The sequence below is a fragment of the Rhodnius prolixus genome, unplaced genomic scaffold (genome assembly GCF_049639745.1).
Source record: "Rhodnius prolixus isolate KJV_2025 unplaced genomic scaffold, Rpr scaffold_8, whole genome shotgun sequence".
In the NCBI taxonomy this organism is placed as follows: domain Eukaryota; kingdom Metazoa; phylum Arthropoda; class Insecta; order Hemiptera; family Reduviidae; genus Rhodnius; species Rhodnius prolixus.
Genome location: NW_027411593.1, coordinates 30,990,433 through 31,009,370, shown reverse-complemented (window position 1 = coordinate 31,009,370; position 18,938 = coordinate 30,990,433). Strand labels below are relative to the sequence as shown.

Sequence of the window (18,938 nt, the reverse complement as noted above, 5' to 3'; positions counted from 1 at the left end):
TGAAAAGTAAATAAGAAATATGAAATAAGCAAATGTCAATATACAATCTGATTTAATTGCCTTCAGACTAAAGAATACAAACTCCGAGCGTTCTTTCATTGATCGGATTTACTAGGGCGCCATGGGAAATGAGAGAAATTTCGTGTTAGAAATCTCCACCTTGAATTTCCCCGGTTAGTTAAGAAGCAATGTTCGATCTGCAGCGACATTGTAGTTTACTTTAAACTTCCATCAGAGCGGTTGTTACCTCTCTTCTAACATCCCCTTCAACAGTAAATTCAGCGAAATATAAAACAAAAACACGGCCTCTAAAATCAATGATTTTTTGCTTCGTGGAAAAGTTGATATCTTTAAGTTTTCCTTACATATTTGAAACGGAAGTGTTGGGAATTAGTGCTTCTTTAAATCGTTGGGTGTATTCGAATCCAATGAAGTTTAAGTTAGATCTTATTTATACCATTTCGAGAAGCATCTAGGTATGCAATTAATGACAGAAAATTGCTTTCAATACTTCATTATCAAGAAAAAGTTTAGAATAAAAACTGACTGGACTGCTTAAGAGCGCGTTTAGTAAACGGAAGTTTAAAAAAAAAATCGTTTAAATGCAGTTTCGATTTTGGAAACCGAAACAAAGCAGCCAAACTGAGCGTACTTTTCAATATTTGGAAATTTCATTTCTCTCAAATAATTGCTGAATTTTAATTCTTATTCTTTCTACTCACCAGAAGAAATATCAATAAACTATCTTTCGACAATATACGCTCTGTAAATTAAGGACATGTTAGATAAACTCTCTTTTGCCATACATGTCAGATAATTGGCAATTATAAACACCCTGTAACAAAGAATTTGATCGTAGTGAGTAATAATTAATTTAAAAGAGTTTCTTCTATGATGGCATTTGTTTTTAAGAACTTTATCTTGGTTTTTATTTAATAAGAAATATTAAAAATATCTAAAGTGGCAGAGGTCTTTGGAAAAAAATCATTTTGGAATAATAATATAATAGTGGGGTGTTGTTGTATGCATTATCTCGCAAGAATTTCACTTAGTAAATGCCACTTATTGTCATCACATCTCTTTACACTATTTTGTTCGCCTAGTTTTAGTAAAAGAAAATGTAGAAACTAAGATAACATAATTAACACTTCTTCCTTCCTTCCTTCCCTTAATATCCTTTTATGTTTACTGCTTCTTTAAAGTGAACTCGCTAGTATACAGAAGAAGAAGAAGTAGAAGGTTTTAGCAAAGTGTTGGCGAACACAGCGACAGCTCTGTCTCGTTTCCCTAACTTATACTGACTATAATGTGAATGTGCAAGAGTTTAGTTAGTTAATGATAAATCATTTTAAAAGTGGAACAGCGTTCAGTTGGCTTTCTTTTGTGCCTGCCTCACACCCAACCCTCCACTACATCAACTTCAACTTGTTCTTCATCCAAAGTAACTCTTCTAATAACCAGGATGCTGCAGCCTTTCCTGCTTTATATATATATATATATTTCTTGTCACATTTTAACCTACTTCTGTATATTTCTACATTTCACTTCCGTTACTGCGCAGATAAAATGAGCCATATTAAAAACAATTTATGAAGATTAAAGCTTAATTAATCCTTAATATTAGAGTTCTCTCATTACAGCCACGAGGTCCGATTCCGACAATGAGCTTAAGAAGCTGCTAGAACGAGAGAACCTAAACGAATCCATCTGGAATCAAACCCGTTTCCAACCACAAACCATTTCTTCACCAAAAAAAAAATCCACGGATCGTCCTCCCCAGACGCAGCCTTTTGGCCTGCCTGTAACCACCTAACTAATTCTTCAACTCCAGATCTCAAGCATTCTCTTTCAGACAAAATTGAATCTAGTGTTAGCTATTCGCTCACTCTATCTACATAACTTTTCTTGACTTCTTCATCGCCATACTCTGATTCACGCTGTCTTTCAATTATTTTTCCTATTGACTAATGAAATAGTGAATCAAAACTTACAATCTATTCAGGGAGAGTGGTTATCTTCGTGTTTCTCTGGCTAAATACCAGTTACAAGACTCTTATCTTAAAGACCCTTTCTTAACCTACTCTTCCGATGTTTTTGCTATTTATACGTTCATGTCCGTCCTACTTGATTAGCTGCAGATTACTGTACTGTACAAGACTGTTCTGCCTTCTCAATCATTCTCTCTCATTTAGAGCTCCCAACGTTGCAAAGCTCAATGTCATTTGTTAATTTGTAAATACCTAATATTACTGTTAATCGCTGTTGCATAGTTGCTATGCTGTTGCAGCATAGTTTTGCACACATTAAAAAAAAATTTAAATCTCACCAAATGATTAAAATACATTAAACAATAAAAACCTTTGTGGTTGAATGCGCAAAAGAAAAAGCTTTAAATTTCTTGTATATCTCTTTATTTCTTTGAACTTTTATAAATATTCTCTTGGCAGAATCACGGAACAATACCGTTATGTAGCCATTTTTAAATTATGTTGTACTCAAATTCCATAAACCACATACACTCTAAAATTATTTAGACTATCTATATTTTCCAATGGTTCCAATAAATTCCTGAATGGAAATATTTTAACAATGGAACATGAAGATCACAGTCTAATTTATTGTAGTCTGGTGTACTGGCATGTTGGGAGAATCTGTTCCAACATTTATGTTTATGGCTAGTAATGGGTGAACAATGCGAAGAAGTTGAGTTGTTCTCGTTAAACTATTGATCTCCATTAAAATATTATAACAAATGATTAATGATGGCCAGAACAAAATATTAAACAATATTATTAATCAGGAGTTTAGCCGCTAGGTCCCTCCCACCTGCAGTTTGTAACGGGGTTATCCTGCTAAAGCTGCTGTGGTGATTCAACGTAATCACTCACATTCTGTGCTCTTATGATAGGTTTTAGATTTATCGATTTCCTACTTCGTTTAAAAAAAAATTTTTGATTAAACGATTAACCTATATTATACAGCATTTTTTTAATATGTCACTCGTCAAATTTGAGCATAATAAATCTGGCCGAATTGTGCCATATTGATTAAAAGTATGGATACAGTACATGAACGTATTAATCCTCAGTTTGACATTTTAGGTCAAATTTGAAGTTATTGTAGCCTAGAGTTACCTTTTCAACTGGACGGACAACAGAACAACAGCATGTCTAACACTAAATTTAAAAACCTCATTTTTAAAATGGATTTTATTTATAATTTTTCAAAATGTATATTTATTGTTTAGTTACGTCTTTTTGTTTCTGTTTATGTGACGGTACGAATACTTGTAATGAGTAAAGTTATATCACTTCTATCAACTATGAAGAAAACCTCCATTTTTTTTTTTTTTTTAAAGAAGTTGTATGTGAGTGTAATGTCTCAAAACTGAATATTTGCAGAATTTCAATATTTGCTATTTTAATAGTATTATAGTCTCTTCCGAATACGAAAGATTCGGTCATAATTTGTCTACCGGTTTGCGTTTTTACTCGCAGTACTCGTATTTCATCCTTTCTAGCCAACAAAGTTATTTAAACTATTTCTGTTCTTTTTTCTTGTTATTTTATATGTGTTTTACTGTAACTTTTTTCTTTTTTTATGTTCATTCAAAAGAATTAGTAATCTTAAATTAAATGTATGAGTCTTATGTTAATTTCTAACTGTTCACTTGCTGTGCACGCACCTTCTTTTAAATTATTCACGGAGAGGCAAAAAAAGTGGCCACCCTTCAGTATTTGTACTGATTTCCAATCAATTTCTTACTAACGTCTCCACATACTTTTAGAATAAATAACAGGCTACTTGTAACATACTTAGGAATATTAAAGGTAAATAATAAGTATAATTTAAGTGGTATTTAAAAATAAAGAAAAATGATTAAGTAATTTGAAATTAACAAAATGTTCCTTTTTCAATTAATAGGTGTGTTTCCGCCCCTTCCGTTTATTAGGGCTTGCATTCGACGGGGCATTGACCTAATAAGATTTTGAATAATTTCCTGAGTGATTTTTTCATATTCTTCCGCTAGTGCAATCCTTAACTCCTGAAACGAATCTGCTAATGTTGGAAGTCTCTTAATTCGTCTTGAAAATCCATAGATTTTCAATAGGGTTTAGATCTGGACTACATGCTGGCCACACTAAACATCGGATTGAAGCGTTTTCCAGATAGCGGGAAACAATCTTTGCTATATGAGGCCGTGCATTATCGTGCATAAACGAAAATTCATCGCCAAAGTTTGGTACGAATGGGACCAGCAGCCTCCGAAAGAATGTCGGTCTATGTAGCCAGCACCTGTTATAGAGACCATTCTATAAAAATTAATTAAGTCCGAGCTTCAAATTAATCCTGGTCCGAACCACATCACTGTGAATTTTAAGGATTAGAGATCAAAGTTTACAAAAACAAACGGTGTATTAGGGATTTGTTTGTGTTATTTTTTTGTTTTATCCATATTTCTTTATTTCCCTATTTTGAATTTCCTTATCATTTCTTTAAGCTACCATACGTTTGTTTATCAACAATGCATGCTAAAAATATTTTATTTTTGCAATAACGAATGGTTAAATACATTTTTTTAAGGGTCGCCACTTCTTTTGCCTCTCAGTGTAAATTGTAAGGGTTTCGGATTTTATTTCAAAAGCGACTTAAATTGCATTCATTTTCGTTAAATAGTGATTGCACTCTTATAAATCTATCGCTTATATTTTAAACTTTTTTTCAAACACTTTTTCTAACCTAAACAGAATTTGTTTAAAAACCGAAAAAATTAACTGAAAAAACAAATCGTAACAAGAAGTAAGAAGTTAAATATTTATTACAAATGTACAATAAATGAAAAAAACAAAATATGTAAATACCGGATGGTAGTGATTTCGTCAGTTGATGGAAGTACACAGTTTTGACTTCAGTATTGGCACTGTTGCTGGACTCATTAATGAAATTTCCTTTCTTGATTGCTAGATGTAGTTGTGCAGCTCGCTTGCCGGCCAGCTAGCTACCCAACCAACTGGCGCTCTCTAATATTGCCATCACCGGGCGTCTGTTTGTATATTCTCTTTTAAGCAGCGTGTTTAGTCAGGTGACTTTTCATTTCATTTTTTTTTTTGTTTCATCTCTCTGGTTTGTGATTTACTAGCTTTATTTGTAATTTTGTTGCGAATAGGGTGTGACAACGATTTGAATCCTTTCGATTGATTGAAATAAGTTTGATGGATGTTTTTAGATGATGTTCTGAGTATCATGGGTTATGATTAGAATGTATTTTCACTGAAATAATTATTTTTCATAAATTAAAACTGTTATTCCCTTCTATTATTTGATTTATTTATGCCAGGATCAAATAATAATAACGCGTAATAGCCCTGCATATATTATGTGTACGTTTATTCAGATATTTTTAAAAAATTTCTATGTCAACTTTTACTTTCTCCTCTTAATTCTCGTAAGTAGTGAGTTGTGCAGACTTTTGATTTTCTGTTTTCACAAAATATCCGTTTTTAATAGGAGATTCCAAGGTGAGTCCAACATATATGTAGCTACTTTTTATTTATTATTGAAAAAAACGGAAATCTGTCCACGACACTTGGATTGACCTTTGGTCAATTTCTCCGACTCTGTAGGTGTATTATCTACGGCAACTCTTAAACTAGATAAATTGAAAGCTCAATTGGATAATAAGTCCTTAGCATAAGGCGCTGCAATAATTTCTGGTCAAAATTAGGCCTTATTTTTAAGTGGCGAGAGGATAAGAGTGCCAGAGATAGTGTATCCATTATTTGGCACAGTGTACTCACTTCTTGCCGTGTTCAGGATGTTTGGTACAGGTCAGGAACACATTCATTCAAGGGCCAGTGACATTTAAAGGACAGAAGTTGCAATGAGACCAGCAGATTGATCAGGGAACTTTGAAGGATTTTGGGGCGGAAGTTTGGATAACATTTTAGGGCAGTTTTCGAATAGAGTTCCCAGTGTAATGTACAGTATTTTAAATTGTATCATATTTTAGGAATAATAAGGTAAGATCCAAATATTTGGAGTTTAGAAAAATTTGAGTTAGAAACATTAAGATTAAGAAGTTGATTTCTAACCTCACTCTTAATATATGGTAATAAAGGAAGATTCTATAAAACTATGGCAGATCAGTTACCTAGACAACCATGGTTTAAGGGAACTGATTCTAATAAATGGGTTGTTACGACAATAAGAAGGCTGAGAGCGAACTACGCGGTCAACAAAAGGTCCTCTCCTCTTTGCGTAGATTGCAATGAGGAGGAGGATTTCAAACATGTAATAATGATATGTCCACATTATGTGGTAGAAAGGAAACGAATGTTTGACGACATATTTAGATACACCATTTCGCTACGAAGACATAATATTCTCCACCAACATATTTGTGCTTAGGTCTATAGCAGAGCTAGCAATGAAATATAAATGTATGTATTTAAAAGTTATAGAATGAATGCAAGAAAATGATTACAGAAGGAGTACGTGATTTTAATTTAGGTTAAGCTATAAGGATGGCAGGAATATAGAGTACTGATCCATCCATTAGTTGTAGTTTATGTAAATAGTTGTATATAGTAGAGGGATGAATGTGTGAAGCGAATGTATTTATAAGTAAGAATGGAGAGTGAGTGATATTCTAGTGATAAGCACCTCCTAGACGATGATGCTGGCTGTATGGCGAAAGCCAATGCCAAAAAAATAGCAAAAAAACACCTCACTCTTATCTCCTCGACAATGACGTAATAAACAAACTAGGTAGCGCTCTTCCCGTAAACTGGTAAGCCTCTAAACTAAGAAATAGTTTACTGAAACGTCAAGATCTAACTAATAATGCAAGAACGAATAAGTTCTTTTTTTATTTATTTTTGTTTCATGTTCCAAAATCATTAAAAAATTTTAAACAGACATTTTTCGAGTAATAATTTACTTTACCTCATTTTTTTTTTATTTTAATAGGGAATTTCGAGAAGAATAAAGATTGAATTTCAAACAGTTCTAATTGACTCCCTGCCTTTGTTTACTTAATAACAATTTTGTTTGTTTTCTCTCTCTTTTACCTTTAACATTCTCTACCTCTTCTTTAAAAATCTTTTCGCTCTCTTGTGTCCATATTTCAAAAGGAACAGTTCTAAGTGAATGTTAGGAAAGATAATTAGTTGTTCTTCAGAAAAAGAGCTACAGGATAAATTAAATTAAAGCTCTAACAAAAGGAATTCAACGTGCTTTACATCCCCAATTTGTAGCTAAAAAGAAGCCCCTATCCTCCCTCATTAAGGTGAAAGTTTTTCGTCGTAACTGTAAGACTCATATTTTTTTTTTAAAGTATTTTATAAACTTGGACACATTCTAGCGATAAATTGCCAATTTCTGTTGTCCTTTCAACTGTCCTACTTACCAAAAAGTTTGATCTTTTTTATCTTCTAGAGTTGCTATTGAATTAATTTTGATTTAAAACTAGCTCTCAATTTTATTTCTTTGATTTTTCGATTTGTCATTCACATTATATACTAATATTTTTGACTTATTTTTAATTTAGCTCATGTGATAAATTCTAAGGAGTTTAGATGTACTAGAATTCCAACAAGATGAAGAATAATGGCGAAGAGCACCAATGCTGTAAATAAAATTAGATTTTATTGAAGTATTTCCAAAATAATTATTAGTGCAAAGAGCGGGAAGGGATAGTGGCTCATTGCCATTTCGGAGACTTGATTCTGAGATTAGGCAGTATACCCTCACATTTTCACTTCCTAGTATCTTCTGCAGCTCAATTTTCTATGAGAGGAATGTGGTTTTGTCCGGATGCCGGCAAGAACTGAGAAGGCTGCCAATTATCTCAGATTCGACAAGCCTTGAATTAAAAGAAAAATCTGAAATGTCCAGAATGCTATGGATTTATTTTTGGTTATATGGATGAAAAGATTAGAAAGCAACCAGCCCGATTTTGTAACCTTTAAGATTTCTCGGTTTCATTCTTATCTTGCTTTAATAAAAAAAAACAAATTTAACATTTCTGCTGTAATACCTGCTGCACGTATTACCCAATACTAACATATTCAATTCAACAATACAGCTGGGTTTAACGTGATCATTTTACAAACATTTACTATTACACAGTACACTCTACAGACGCCTACATTCTACGTACGAACACTGACCGATAAGAAAGCTACAATATATCGTTTTAGCAAAATGTTTCTTCTGTCAAGCTTTCTATAGAATCTACTTTGTACAAAACATTGTTGCGACCTACAGAAATGGACGGTTCTACTAAACGAACCAATTTTCAACCTAAATCGCTAAAGCTTCTTATGACTCCAAAAAAAAGAAAAAGAAAAAAGGGCTAATGTAAAGAATAGTTACCCGGAGGTGTGGCCTGATTATTTTTAGGGCATGCGCAGTACAGCACACTTACCGTTGAGTTTTTAAACTACTTCCCGCCAATGTACTGTATATAATTTGTTTGAATTTCTTACCTCTTATGTTTCGCGCGCATGCGCAGTACACTTACTGCATAGCAACTGCTTCCTTTTTAATGTATTATCAGTTCTCGCGAGTGCCCTGTTTGTGATTTGAGGTGCCTTTTTTTTTTTGTAACTTTATGAGCATGAGCGTTTTAAATTTGCAGTTTTTTTTTAAATTAAAGCATGAGTGTAGTGTGAATGAGGTTGGAGTAATGAATGTTATAAAATTTTGTATGGATGTTGGTTGGAAAAGGACTCCACAGAATAAGGTAAGTTTCTTTTGTGTTGTTCTGTGTAATTATTGTAATGAATCTTGTGACACAAATAAAAAAATTGAGGGTGATTAGGTAGGTTAGGAGGGGGGTATGGGGGCAAAGCCCCCCATTAAGAAAAAAATCAGGGTGTGTGGGGGGCGAAGCCTCCCATTAAGAAATAAAGAAATAATTCGAAGTGATTCTGATTCGCTGTTACCATATAACCCGCTAGATTTAAGTGTAAATATAAAATAAAGAAATAGTTTTATATTTATATTTGAATATGGCGGGTTCTATAGTAACAGCGAATCAGAATCACTTCGAATTAGGCCACGCCTCTGGGGAGCTATTCTAAAGATTTACCGGGGGTTTAAATAAAATTATCAATCTTAAATAAATAAATCGAAGTGATTCTGATTCGCTGTTACCACATAACCCGCCAGATTTAAATGTAAATATAAAATAAAGAAATAGTTTTATATTTATATTTGAATATGGCGGGTTATATAGTAACAGCGAATCAGAATCACTTCGAATTAGGCCACACCTCCGGGTAACTATTCTTTACATTTACCGAAAAAAGAACTCTGTAGAATATATAATTTCCAATAAAGAATCCACAAGTTCTTTCATCATAACACATTGTGTAATGTATTGTATTTATAACTTACAAAGACTTGGTCTTACAGCAAGAGTTTGACAAAATATTAATTAAACATAGTACACAGTTTAGTCTGTACAAAAATAAACAATGTTTCAATCATAAAACAATAATAACTCTTTTGTACAAAATCAACATGTGATTTTTATGTTGAACATATTTTTGCACTTAAATAATAGAGAAGCCTTGTGATTACCAATGTAATCGAGTGCCAAAAATCTTAGTACATCAATATTCGATTAAGAATAATCCCCAATACTCGTAGTTTGACAGCTTTAAACCAATCCTTAACCAGACTCCGTTTTAAGTTTTAAACGTAGAAACGCTTAAAATCATTTATGAATTCCACTGCCATGAAATGATAACACTTTTACAAGGCTTTTAACAGATAGATTTCTTTTTTGTGCAGTGTAAATAAATAAATGTACGACAAATATATTTATATTTAAAAATAATAATATGCAAATTTACATTATTCGATCATAACATTATGGGTACAATGTATGTGCGAACAATATGGCCATTTTTATTATTGCCAAATAGCAAAATGTTAAAGAATAGTATATAAATTGACCATTAATATATTGATAAATAATGTATTTATTGTATTGACAGTTACAGGGCCGGCTTTGCTCAGCATCCTTCTTGGCTGTTCTGTATTCCTAGTGAGCTTGGGAGCGGTAACATGTTTCTGCTATCGAAGACGTGAACAGAGTAAACAACGAGGCCGAGGACGTCCATTGGCATTTACCAGGAGACCAGCGGCGGTGCGCAGTCCTGCCACCAACACTCACTATCTGAAGAAGAGTCCAAGTCCGAACTCTAGGCCACCCTCCACTAGCCCATTAGTACGTCTCAATTTTCTACTTCTAATAGTCTTAATTATTACTATAAATTATATATTTTTAACCCATGTTATCTACTTTTATGGTTTACTTCTGAAATTTGGATTATTGACTAGCTATTTATTGCTGACTGTATCAAGAGATAGTTAGTGATCAAACTTAATAGATAATTCAAATAAATATTCTATCAACTACATCAGGTGCCCTCCATAACTTCCAACAACAACTTCTCCTGTAGTCCAGCTACCACCTCTTTGCACTTACTGATTAGTTCGCAGCTTCTTTTACGAGGTATTATTTAAAATTGGTTAAAGTACAACAAAAAAAATCTTTAAACAATTAAGTTCAAAAGTACGGTGGGATGTACTATATTTCTGATTTTTTGTTTCGTTAAGTAAAATTTAAATACTTGAGGCATAAAAATAGGGGGCACCACTGGTTGTAGTCAGAGATCACATCGTTTCAGAATTTGACATTCGTTACTTATTTTTTAAATTTTGTACTGTAAATCTCTTAAAATATTTGACAGAATAAATCAAATTCTTATTTAAAAAAAAAATTTAATGTACCTACTGTCTGAAGGGATAATTAAATTTTGTAGAAGACATTTCGCTAAAAATTAAAAAACAACTGTTATCACAATGTGCATAGTTAGCATGAAGTTTTCGGTCTTAAATTTGGTGAACTATGTGTACTCGGAAGCCTTTCAAATATCTGCACCTGTGGGGAAAGTATCCACTAATTATGATGGCGAGCTTGCCGGAATACTATTAGCCCTTGATAAAGTGAAGTGGGGTTCTTGGAGCCGTATTGTGGTCTTTGTTGACGTGCGGCGATTCTAGCTATAGCTTGAGCGAGCTACGCAGAGTCGGCAGTCATAGCGAAATGCAGAGCAGCGATTGAGGCTGCCAATAAAAGCACTAAGACTATAGCGCTCCAATGGATTCCAGGACACTGTGGGCTGCTAGGAAACGAGAGAGCCGATGAATTGGCAAAAAGAGGTGCGCAAATGGATCAACCTGAGCAACCGATCTCTATGCACGTGTTTTAAAAGGATAACTGCTGCCTGTCTTCGATCAGAAGTGAAGTGCAGACAAAAAGCAAAAGCGGATGGAAAACGGTGGCAAGTATTGGTTGAACCAGGTGGACGAGTTCCACCTAATCTCACAAGAAGGGACGGCGTGGCCTGCTTCAGACTGCTCACGGGTCACATGATTATTTGCAGGCCCACCTATATCGCATTGGGTTGGCGGTGGACCCGACCTGCACTCTGTTTGGAAGAGAAAACATGTCCTCCGAACACCTTGACGTGTGTCCTTCTATCGAGGACATAAGAAGGCTTATCTTATCGGACGATATCCACAGGAAAAAACATTAGTGTACTGGGAAGCAAGACGTCGGATGGCAGAACTGCCGTGGCTTACGGGTGGGTAGGTTAAAAAAAAAAAATTACTATTTGTTAAATATGGCCGAAAAAAAGAAGAAAATAGCTCGATTTTATTTTTAGAAATATTTTTCAAAAAGGTTATTGATAACATTCTCAGATTATTGGCTGGCGTTTATAATAATCTCTCCCCTAAAATAAGATTTCAAGTTAAGAGTTCCTTGGACCCGTTCATATTTTTAACAAATGTAAACCTTTATTGAAGAAATGTACACTGAATATAAAGAATATTGTGTTGCGTTATTTAGTCTGAAGCCTGTAGATGAAGAATGAATGTTTCAAATAACAATTTAGTTTTTAATACATCTTAGTTTGCATTGTATAGACAGACATAATTCCAGAGATAGAATAGCTACATATGTAGGTAAATATGAATGAACTAAACTACAGTATACAAATACACAGACTGTCACATTAATGTACTATGTATGATTATAATCTGATATTCAGTCTGACAGTGGACCCAATCGGCATGCAGTGTCATATTTCATACAGCCAGAACATGACTTACATTTAGGAGAGATACTCATAAAGATATGATCTTCACTCGCGACAACATAGAAGTGTACAATTTAACAGAATCATATGTAAATCTTGACAAACAGTCAACAAAGACTTAAAACGTTCGAACCTGGAGGATAAAAAAAAAATATTGGTACATGGGTAGCTAAATGCATAAAAGGCCAATCACTAACAAGTATGCATTATATTTGACTATACATTATATGCTTCCATTCTGTATGCGTGCTATGAATTCTTGCGGTTATGTCTTCTTCCCAAATAACCCTTCCTCTTAGTGACTTCTTCCAAAAAACAACATTTTGGCTCCTGTTTCTAAAGTTTACTGTTTTTCTTAGTGTCTGACGAGTTGAGGCTAGATAAATGAATCACTGTGATGAAATTTATAAGATTGGTACTGAAATTCGGGAGCAGGATGAAAATCTGAAAGAATTTAAGAAAACTAACTAGCTGTTACTCATGAATTCAACAGTTTGGTCTTGCAATTGTTCTTTCCTTTAGTGGCGTTGCAATCCAGAATGTCTGGTTTTAGACTCTTTCGCAATTATTGCTCCTTCTAAATCCATGTTTTACCCTTATTTTCTCTTTTTGTAGTAGACTGTTTTGGGGTCCGAATAGCGGGCATTGTTATTGTTTAGCTTTACAAAAGGGAGTAGAGCCGTTGACATTGGGAAAAGAGCCGCTAAATAGGTGCCGGATTCCACCCAAGAGACTCTCTTCTTGCAAAGACGATGTATATTTGGTTCTCCTAGGGATCGCTTTTGCATGAAAAGGTTGTGTGCACGGGTAATCCTAGTTGGAAACTCACTACAATGGTCCACTAGTCCTGTTCTGCTCTGTCGGTGGGTGTTGGAACTAGCCTTTTTCTAAGTGGTAATGGAAAGAGGTAGCTGCTTTATTAAAGTAAAAGTCTCACCTTAGGGCACTGTTCCCTCTAAATATCTAAAAAAAAATGCAAAGGTAAGAAGTGTAATATTTTGTTTAAGATTAATTTAATGTCCTTTGTAAAAATTTACCTTTGTTCAGAAATTAAAATCGCCCTAACTGGAGTTTTTTTAATGCTTTCAAAAGCGGTAGATAACACTATTAATTTAAGCAGCTTGGAAGCATCACCACCCTTCTTAGATAATTGATTTTATAAAGTTAACAAAATTAAAAGAAAAACAAAAACAAAAAACATAATTCCTTATTGTTTCTCATCTTTTAAAGAAATCATATCTGGAAACCTTATCATGGCTGAGCTTAATTTTATTTCTTTATATATTTCGAATAGCTATTAAAGCAAACTAGTTTACAAAGGAAAGCCCTAATGAATGAATTAAATAAGTCTTGCTGCAGAAAATTGTTAGATTGGTAAAATATTTTGCTAGCAGTGTCTGTGCAATAGTGTTAGAAGAATTGTGATTTGGTATTTTCAGTAAATTCTTAGATTTAGAACAATTATTGGTCAACTTCACTGCTTTAAGTTCTGAATTTGATGTGAGAAGTTACAGTAATTTTTAGACCTGAAGTTAGCCAGCAAGGCGGTCAAATTCTTAACTTAATGAAAATGTTATATTGTTACGAATTAATATTACTTCAATCAGGTTATAATCAAAATAAATTTACTGAATTTACGTTTACTTGTTTAAGTTTTATATACTTTCGTGAAAATGTGACATTGTTTCTTTTATGCCAACCGGTTTCATTTATATTTCTTTATTAAGTAAACTTTTCCAAAGCAACAAAAAGAAAATCCTATTTTGCTAAGAGAAGGTTCTCTTTAAAGCTCTGTTTTGGAAAGATGCTAACTAGAAAATATTAAAGATAGTTACTTGATCAGTGTGAGTTCTGAGTTTGAAACAAACGAGTCAAATTAGAGTTTAAAAGTGTCTACTAAAGGAGAAAAGTTGTCTAAAAAATGCTGAATTAGAGTATCTAAAGAGGGCTGAGAGTAATAAATATAAATACGCTCATCAGATTGAATATACAGAGAATTAGGTGTAGTTGAATTTTTTGGCTTCTGTTGCCTGATAGATTCTTTGGTTGTTTGAAGATCTGAGATACAGACCTTTTATTGGATCATTTTGTCTAAAAAAAGGTACTGATTTTTCCAGATAGAATTGGATTGGATTTGTGTGCCTCGTTTAGACTTTAGCAAGAGCTCATCGGGGTTTTAGACAGCTTTGAATCACTCTGCTAATATTGCTAATAGTTAAAGAGTAGTTTAGTTATGATTTTGGAATATTTCAAGATATATTTTTAATTTTTTACATAATGCTGAATAAATAGACGGAGATATCGAGAGAGTTACGAATTATGCATCAAAAAAATTAAAACTTTTTTTAAGTTTAGGCTCGTCAACATCTGAAGTCATTGGCGTCCGAGTTTGTTCCAGCTCATTGACCGCTGATGGACAGTGTTGTCTGTAAAGGTAGAACACTGCCTCGACGATTTAATTATTATCAAATGTATCTTTAGCTTATTTACAGAATTGTTTTCAAAGAGTAGAATTTATTCTCTTTTTCCTTTGAATTGGAGAAAGAAAAAACAGCATTTTCTTCAATCTTCACAACCTTAGAACGACCTTTTAGAGCACTAGAAGTGCTAGAAACATTTTGTGCCATTTTGTTGATACTTCCACGTCATTGAGATGCGTTAGCAACCAATTCTACCCAATCCAAAGCTAACATTTCTTCCAGTGAATTACTGTCACCTGTCTCATAGAATTACTTTTTATTGGGTACTTTGTTTGATTGTATTGCTATTCTCCTAAAATTTATTTTAACATAAATCTTGGAATTATATAATATTTCAGTTATTGCTCTAAAAATGTAGAATAAGTGAAAGGTAATTTCAATAAATAGGTAAGACGATTCATTTATTTTATTTGATTAGAATAAATTTATACAAAATCGGAGGTTAATAGTTCAGGTTCATGGTCTTGAATGGAAATCATCCATTGATGACTACCGTGTTAATTTTGAATTCATGATGCATTGCGTCTTTGTGGTTTTCCTGAAAGTTTAACAGTGCTAACAGGTTTAAGGACTTGTAGCCTAGATTGGGCTTACAGTTTTTGTAGTATTCGGTAAAAAAAGAGAGTTGAGGAATGGAATGTTGAGGATAGTCTCATATAATAAGGTCAAACGGTGTTACAGCGGAGGATTTCATGCTCCTCTTAAGACCCACTCAGTTATATTGCGTGGTGTTCATAATGGTTTCAAGAGCCGAATAAAATATACATGTATTTATTATAAAGTATATTGTTGGTAACAGTTGTTTTAAGAAGAGAGAACCCGATTTTTAAGCTCAGAACAATTAGTGCAACGAAGGCGTTATGGTAACATAAGAACATTATTGTACCATTTAGAAAGGATAGAAGCAGGGTTTATTTTAGATAAGCACTAAACATTGAACATTTGGTTGATTGTACGCTTGTAATCACATTAATAAATTAATATTAACCGCTTTTTGGATTTACATCAATAATCAGAAATTAGGTTGAAGTAGGTAATGTTTTTTTCCACTTCGAAGCTTCAATTAGTTACTATAAACAGGCCGACTCTGTCAAGGAAAGAAGCTTTGCCAGAGAAATTGTTAACAGCCTTTCATGAAGGATGAGCATCCGAAACTTAACAGATTAATGCAAACAAATGTGTTATAACGCCATTACATCAACGATATATGCATGCTACATGTGTACTTAACATTCATTTTAATTTAATTAATTTTGGAAATGAACAGAATCTAGAATGTAAATTGTGCTAAGTTCAGACAATTATTTGTCAAATGTATCAAATTAACATTTAAATAAATTTCAACAATTATATTAATTAACGTCAATACAATATAGTAATTATAATTTAATGAACTGTCAATATGGTAATTGCTTTAGCAACTAGTATTATGTATTAGCTACGCGCTGTATAAGCTGCTAAAAGGAGGACAACCATTGGTGTTAAGGCAGGTAACTTGCCTTGTCGCTGTGAATACAGTATTAGTGTATTCCACAAGAAACATTCTATTTATTATTGTAATGCAGTAAATATTATAATATACAATAGTAACTTATAGAGGAGTTTCACTGAATGCCATTCCGTTACTGCTGGTTCCATTCATATCTGATAACATTCTAACGATATAATACCAAGGGTGCAAAATGAATTAATATCTAATAATTACGTTTTGTATTACTCTATGCACTTTTATAATCCTGGGTGGTTGTTGGTTATTAAGCATGGATTTGTAAATGGGAAATCCTTAGTTCGAATCCCACGTGTAGCTAATTTTTATTCGTTAGAATAAACAGTAGTATAAATAATATATATTTGCTTCCTCCATCGAAGTTAGATGTTACGCCTTGTCTAAAAATATAGGTGATTAATTTACTATTAAAATCCCTCATAACAGTGGGGATTGCCAGGTTCCAAAATGGATGTAATAACTAGAAAGCTAAGGCCATAGGGGGCAGATAACCTAGCCCGCCTTCTTGATGACGCCCTATAACTAGTATTAATTATAATTCTGTTAATTTTGAAACAATTAATAATTATTGCAATAAAAACATTCTACCAAATCACCGCTGGAATCACTTTCTTGAATTATATTAAAAATTAAGGTTAAATAAAATTTGTAAATCTTTTACTTATCATTATTCTGAAAAATTTCAGGGTTCAGCTAGTCCTAATTCGCCAAGCGGAGCACCAGGATTGTTACAATCTACTAAATCTTCTCCGGGCACCAGTCCTTGTGAAGAAGTTGTACCGCTGCAAGTACACAATGAAGATCGGCCCACTTCACCAAGGTATTCCAAAATAGAGAAACAAACAAAAATGTAAATTAAATAATTTATATCGATTCTAGATCATTTAAGATCCCTCTAATCTCAGATTACTTCTTTTTGAAAGTGAATTAAGTTTTTAATGTCAATCTTTGACAGAGCCATTGTTATTCGACTTGTTATGAACCCATCGCTGGGCTGGCCTTCCTAAAGTGAGTTTTCCTAGTTTTCCTTGAAAGAGAAGCGCAATATTTTTTTATTTAAAAGTTGAAAATCACAAACATAGCCCTGCTTCAACATTGGATATAATATCAGGAAACTTAATATTATGCTATGTAATTATTATATGAGGGGTCTCAAGAAAAATTTTATAACTGCTTTTGAGAAAGCGGCGAAAACTTGAAAAAGATTTCAGAAAAATACATATTGATTGAAAGTTTATATCTCTTGTGAAGAGGTTATATCTATAGCTATAACATGGGCAAAATATCAAGTTTAATGAAAGATTCAATGTTTAGTATCTTTAAAATGGTTTTATAATTTTTTAAAAAACTCAATGCCCTAAGTTTACGGATATCTTGTCCAAAATCATTTTACTTAAATAAGAAAGTAGATATTTAATTAAATAAATTCATCCATTACTTTGACAATACAAACATTACATATCTCATAAGAAATTTTACCGTTGAAACATAAAGTTAATCCATTTTTAGAAGCAGAGATTATTTGATTAATATATAAAGTTTGGCAGAATTTATTAAGTTAAAAAGAGAATCACTTTGAGTGCGCACAGAAATGAATTAAACTACCATTAATCTTTTCATTGAATAATTGACCGTTAACAAGAGAGGAAATGAATAGATATTAAAGTCTGATGAAATATCAGTTGAGCGACTGTAACAGAAAGAAAGATTTTATTTAATTAACTCGTGGAAATAAAGATACCTTTTCTTCAGGCTTTCAAGTGATGGTATCGTATAACTTACTACAGAAAACATAGATAAGGAAATCCTATATTTACATTTAATATATTTCTAGTAATATTAAGTAAGATTAAGGAGAGGTTGCGTTGAGGGGGAAGCTTGATTACTTTCTGTTTCAGTAGGATGGGGCCCACTTTCACATAGGCCACAATTTCATCAGCTTTTTCTCTTTTTTCTAAGTAAAGAGGAAAAAAGAAGCATTTTTAAACAAGTTCCCCAAGCCCATTATATCCTTATTTAAATATTTATTACATCTTTTATAAACCGTTACATAATTCATTGCTTTTTATTTCCTATCTTCAAAAACTAAATTACAGTTTTGAGCTCATTCAGTCTATGGTTATATTTTCCCTTAAAAGATAATAGTAGCTAACAAAAGTAAATATTTGTACAATATACTGAATAATATAGCTGATTTTATCTAACTTGGCACATGCAATCAGGACGTAAATGAAGTAAATACATAGGAAATGTAATAAAAAGAACGAGTGATGTTCAAACCATGAATAGTTTGTAAGGGATTGATTGATTAAAAACTGATCGATTGATGGGAATGGATTAAATATATGGATTGATTTGAATGGTACAAGGGATTACTTTGAGGTTATGTTTAATTCAATGGAAGCTTTGATTATTAAAAGCAATGAAGAGAAATGATTAGCTCCATAATGTGTTGTTGTAGCGAAAGTTTGGTTTTCGAATCTAATTTGGTTGCCTAAGAGCACCGTTAGAAGATATCGCATGTAACAGGTATAGCAAGAAATTGCCTATAACGAGAGAACATTGGGTTTACAGATGTATTGTGTAATTATAGGTCTTATTGCATTGAGATTCAGTGCACTCAGATTTGGTACGTCTTAAAAATAGGAAAATGTTTTAGGCTTCCGTTTTAAGATCATGATTACTTAACTGCACGCATTTGCTGTATGTTGAGAATATTTTTTTAGGCTGGTTTTACTTTCAACTACTAAATTGAGGAAGTCGACGTCTAAT

At 33.0% G+C, this 18,938-nt stretch overlaps 1 protein-coding gene across 3 annotated transcripts in view; it reads left to right on the top strand.

Annotated features, from left to right (window-relative positions):
- Syt4 (Synaptotagmin 4) overlaps nt 1-18,938 on the top strand; it is a 163,412-nt gene that overhangs the window by 132,195 nt on the left and 12,279 nt on the right. For all 3 annotated transcript variants that reach the window (XM_074122307.1, XM_074122308.1, XM_074122309.1), the window contains 2 exons: nt 10,008-10,240; nt 16,853-16,986. In XM_074122307.1, the coding sequence (XP_073978408.1) occupies nt 10,008-10,240; nt 16,853-16,986 (367 nt within the window). The remainder of the gene's footprint in view (nt 1-10,007; nt 10,241-16,852; nt 16,987-18,938) is intronic.